Below are 4,990 nucleotides of genomic sequence, written 5' to 3'. Positions count from 1 at the left end.
AACGCTTTCGGGGACCGGCTTGAAGCTCTTGGACGTGGGCGGCTGGCAGGTCGTTGTCACCGACGGGCCCCCGGTGCTGCCCGAAGGCATGACGCACCGCCGGGGCCGGGGGTTCCGCAACCGCCACTCTCTCGTCTTGGTCGCCTTTCCGGGCAGCCTTGTCTCGATCGGCACTGGCGCCTTCGAGGGGTGCTCCTCGCTCTCCTCCATTGGACTCCCCCCCAATCTCGTCGCGGGGGGGGGGGTGAGACGAGCGCGAGGCATGGGTGACGGCACGATAAATTCCTTGTAGAGCGCGGGGCAGGATGCGACAAACGGCGAGCACGCGAAGCTGAGCTTGTAGTCGTCGGTGATGAGCGCCGGCAGGTTGTCCTTGGTGAAGCCGGTCGTGCTCCAGGTCTTGTACCTAGGCGTCGGCGGAGAGTGGTGGTGTGGTGGAGTGGTCAGGCTGTGAGCGGAGTCAGGTTGGGGGGCGCAGCCACATGGTGGCGACGACGTCCGCAGGCGACTCCGCGGTGAAGGCGCTGGCGGAAGGGGTGGTAAAGCTCGCGATCGTGGCGACAATACCGATGGTCGCGAGGAGTGCGGCGACTCTTGTCACGGCGGTGGTCTTGGCGGGCGCGATCATGCCTGAAGGGTGCTGCGGGGTGCGGGGTGCGGGGTGCGGGGTCACGATGACGTGCACTGGGGTGACCGGATGACCGTCGGCGAAGGCGCTCTAATCGCGTCTTTTCTTTTATTCGCTTGTCATTTCCTCCTCTGTCGCGTCGTTCCCTTCTGCCTCGTCCTGTGACGCCGCCGCCTGCCGTTCCCTTGCTCTCGCGGCTTCTTTCGCCTTTCGGCGCAACTCCGTCCTCCTCGCGGCGTATCCTGGCCCCTGGTTGACCAAGCTCTTCTACAACGGTTTCACCTTTCTGCACTCCGTTTGAATGGCTCTCCTACGTTGTTTGAGAGAGAATTTTTTACATTACTGGCGACCTCCTCCTCAGAGATGATTAGAGATATCCCAGTCCAGACCCTTGCGACCAGTGCGCCGTGACGCTCGTGCCACCCAGAGAGAGGTGGCCAGGATCTCAACGTACACGAGCCAATTAACAGTTTATCATGGAGAATGGAGTTTATCACGACCGACCTGCAGCCGCACGAGCCAGCCACACCGGGTCTCAGCTTCTCTCGTTGGCCAATACACGCCTTTCGGGGGGCATTGGCTACATTTGAGGAGAACCTAACGTTACTGCTCGACTTTCGTGACTGCGAGCTGCATGTGCATCGTACTTGCGCCTGAAGCGCATGTAGTCCGCCGCCGTGAGCAATGGCGTCGGGCGCAATGCACTGTAGTCGCCTTGCTCGACGCAGCGCTCGTACAGCCGGCGACGGACCGTGACTTCGCGGCCCTTGCGGAACCACGCGCCCGCGTCGTCGATATTGTGGAACACGTGCGCGTGGTCCTCAATCTTGTGCACGGCACGGAAGTCGAGCACAGCGTCCTTGGCGCCCCACAAGGAGGGCTTGGAGGCGTTGGACTCGTTGGTGCCCTCCACCCAGCCGTAGTCGTCCATGATCACGAAGCCTCCTACCTCAACCAGGTCGTACAAGTTATACAATATGTCCATCGTCGCATCGTACATGTCGCCGTCCAGTCGCAGCAGTGCAAGCCGCTCGCCACGGCCCTTGAGCTGGTTACGCAGCTTGGGCAAAGAATTGACAAAGAAGCCCGGCACCAAGCGAACGCCATTCATTGGGACCCCGTGCCGGCCGAAATTGCGCGTCACGATATATTCGCTCTTGGCGAGCGAATCGTTGACCCACTTAGCCGTGTACACCGTCTCGTCGGGCCGCAGGCTGCCTGAGCGCGGCAGCGGCAGCCCCTGGAACGAGTCGCACAGGTACACACGCCGCTTCATTTGGTAGACCTCAATCGCCGCTTTTGCGAAGATGGACATTCCACCGCGCCACACGCCGCACTCGACGTAGCTCCCCGAGACGTTGGCGGCGCGCGCGTCGAGCAGCAGATTGATAATGTTCTTCAGACGCTTGTGGCCGACCATCGTCGTGCCCACCTTGGGCCAATTGGCCTCACCGACTGGACCGCCCGTACTGTACCGCTCCACGCACTTCAGGTACTTTGCCATTGTTTGCGCGGCGTCACACATGAGCGACGAGCTCGTCAGAACGCTGGCCAGCATCCGGAGGTAGGCGGCGTGGACGTCAACCCGCCCCACTGGACGCCCCTCCGCGTCGTGTCCAATGCCGGCCTCCGCCTGCATCCTTTCGAGGTCACGAACCCAGTCCAGCGGCGGTGCAAGGAGCGGTCGCAGCATATCTGAATGGAGGCGAGGCTGCACTCACTAGCTGGCAGGCTGCAGACGAACGCGCGCAGCCCTGCTCTCTCGAACTTGCCGAAAGAGTCTCTACAAGTTCGCCACTTTCAACATTTTGGAGGCGCCGCGCAGCGGCGCCCCTCCAGATTTTAGGCGGCGCGGAGCGCCGCCTTTCAGATTTTAGGCGGCGCGGAGCGCCGCCTCTTAGATTTTAGGCGGCGCGCGCAGCGCCGCCACTAGATTTTGGATGTGCGCGCGCGCCACAGCGCGCGCGTGCTCAGGACAGCACGCGCCGCGCAGCGAGTGTGCTTAAAGCGTGCGCGCGCATGCTCAGCACGCTCAGTAGTGCTTGAAATTTACCGGTATTCACGTGGTAATTACCACTATTTAGATTGACTTGGAGAAGCTACCAACGATGCGACGGACTGCACCAACGGATATACCCAAGACATACCCTCAGTTGCGAAACAACCGTCAATGAGGAGGAGGGGAGGAGGAGGAGGAGGAGGAGGAGGAGGAGGAGGAGGAGGAGGAGAGGAGGAGGAGGAGAGGAGGAGGAGGATCACATCCCACGACATTTCCAAATCTTACATTCACGTGGTGAGAGGACATCTTTAAGCTCTTCCCACTCAGCTGACGTGAGTGGAGTGTAGGGCTCGAATCCGTCAGGCTCCTGGGAAGTCGGCATCACAGGGAAGGGAACTGGTGTGAAAGGAAGAGGTGTGCTAATGCTAGTAGCACGTGTGCAATAGGAAAGGTGGAGGTGGCGGCACTGGCAGCGGTGGTGGCAAGAGTGGAAGAGAGGGCTCGGCTAGCAGCCAATAAAGGAGTGGCAGGACTTTTCACAGCAGCAGCCACTGCACGCCAAGGCAATGCAGCAATGGGCATGGAGGGGGGCCCAGCGGCAGAGGGCACAGCTGTGGGCACAGCAGAGGAGGCGGGGGAGGCGGAGGAGGCGGGGGAGGAGGAGGAGGCGGAGGCGGAGGCGGAGGAGGTGGAGGAGGTGGCGGTGGCGGAGGGAGCCCGAGCGCGGAGGGAGCCCGAGCGCGGAGGGAGCCCGAGCGCGGAGGGAGCCCGAGCGCGGAGCCGGAGCGCGGAGCCGAGCGCGAGGCGGAGCGATACGACGGGCGAGCGTTGGCAGAGAGAAAGCTACGCGAGGGCAGGGAACCGTGGTGGGACTCTATTGTTGACTATGGCCGCAGGATTGCATTTAAGCTCGGGTTAGTTGAGGTCGGTGGGACACAAGGGTTTGGGGTAAGTAAGTAACACCACGGCCGTCAGGCTGCGAAGCGCGAATCGGTCTCGTCGAGATCAGGTCGAGCTACATGGACATGGACATGGGGGGTAAGTAAGTAACATCAGAGTCTGTTCCGAGCTTGTGTGCCACCGACCTTGCCTGACCTGAGAGAGACCCAAACGCAGTGCGGAGGCCATCGATGGGCACGGATCAAGCATCTTGGCGAACGACCTCGTGCCTAAGAACCGCAACATCTGCGTGCCTAAGAACCAGGCGACGGGGGGGTTCCGCGGCATGGCTTACGTGACGTTCCGCACGCCCTGACTCACTCTCACAATTTTTGCAATGTCGTCATCACGAAAGGATGCGACCGGCAGTTGCGCGGACCGGCACAGCTGCGTGTGCACGCAAATCTGACGGGTGCCCCGCCCGCTCGGCTCATGGCGAGCACGCCAGGCGTGCCGCCGCAGGATGGCGCGATGCGCATGCAAGTGGAGCTGTCACGTAGCAATGGGACGAGGACAGACAGGGTCCCCACCTGCACGAGCAGGATTTTGGAAGGACGATCAGGGGGACAGGTGGGGCTCTCCTGCTCCTGACAAGGGACACGACAGGCTCGCAGCGCGGCAGAGAGAGCGCAAGCTAGCATTGAATTTTCTTCACCCCCCGGTGGGGTGAGCAGAGGATATCATCCCGCCCTCGATGCCGCGCCGCAGCCGCTCTCGTTCTCCTCGCGACCGCCGCGACCGCCGCTCCGACAAGCGGTCTCGACGCGACCGCGACCGCGACCGCCGCTCGCGCTCGCGCGACCGCCGCGACCGCCGCCGCTCGCCCTCGCGCTCGTCGTCGCGCGGCCGCTCGCGCTCCGTCTCGCCGCCGCGCAGCCGCTTCAAGTCGCCGACGGCGGAGGAGCGCGCGGCTGGGATGGCGGCGATGATGGAGCTCGCAAAGTCCAAGGGCATCGGCCTCGCCGTCGGCCACGCCGCCGGGCTCGTCGACCCGAGCCTCGCTGCGGCCGCCGTCGCGGACGCGCCAACCGCAAAGCACGGCTGCTGGGGGCACAGCACCTCTTCGTCGGGGCAGCCTCCGCCGACGGCTCGCCTCGTCATCCCGGACAACGAGCCGCCGCCGCCACCCGGCAAGATCATGGGCACGGTCAAGACCTTCAACATGGAGAAGGGCTTTGGCTTCATCCTGCCCGACGGCGGCGGCGAGGACGTCTTTGTTCACTCTCGCGAAGTGACCGACGGGAACGCGCTGGCGCGCAACGCGCGCGTCTGCTTCCGAGCCGAGTTCGACCCCCTCAAGCAAAAGACAAAGGCGGCGGACGTCACCGGCGGGTGCCTCGCGGACACTTCCGAGACACTTCCGAGACTCTTTCCGCCGGTCCGAGACACTTCCGAGACACGGGCGGGCGCCTGCTCCTCCTTAG

At 63.3% G+C, this 4,990-nt stretch overlaps 2 protein-coding genes across 2 annotated transcripts in view; one reads left to right on the top strand and one right to left on the bottom strand.

Annotated features, from left to right (window-relative positions):
* Positions 1 to 2,132, bottom strand: part of EMIHUDRAFT_111549 (hypothetical protein) — a gene marked incomplete at both ends in the record, with an annotated part of 2,852 nt that extends 720 nt beyond the window's left edge. Inside the window, 3 exons of the mRNA XM_005786245.1 lie at positions 277 to 406; positions 483 to 630; positions 1,334 to 2,132. Coding sequence (XP_005786302.1) covers positions 277 to 406; positions 483 to 630; positions 1,334 to 2,132 — 1,077 coding nt within the window. The remainder of the gene's footprint in view (positions 1 to 276; positions 407 to 482; positions 631 to 1,333) is intronic.
* A 2,359-nt stretch (positions 2,133 to 4,491) lies between these two features.
* EMIHUDRAFT_229183 (hypothetical protein) lies at positions 4,492 to 4,990 on the top strand (the record flags this gene model as incomplete). Its single annotated transcript, XM_005786244.1, has 2 exons — positions 4,492 to 4,898; positions 4,963 to 4,990. The coding sequence occupies 2 exons, from the start codon at positions 4,492 to 4,494 to the stop codon at positions 4,988 to 4,990; spliced, it is 435 nt and encodes a 144-aa protein (XP_005786301.1).

Source organism: Emiliania huxleyi (genome assembly GCF_000372725.1).
Source record: "Emiliania huxleyi CCMP1516 chromosome Unknown EMIHUscaffold_153, whole genome shotgun sequence".
Taxonomy (NCBI): domain Eukaryota; phylum Haptophyta; order Isochrysidales; family Noelaerhabdaceae; genus Emiliania; species Emiliania huxleyi.
The sequence above is the reverse complement of the archived record's forward strand: the minus strand, read 5'-3'. Positions and strand labels throughout refer to the sequence as shown.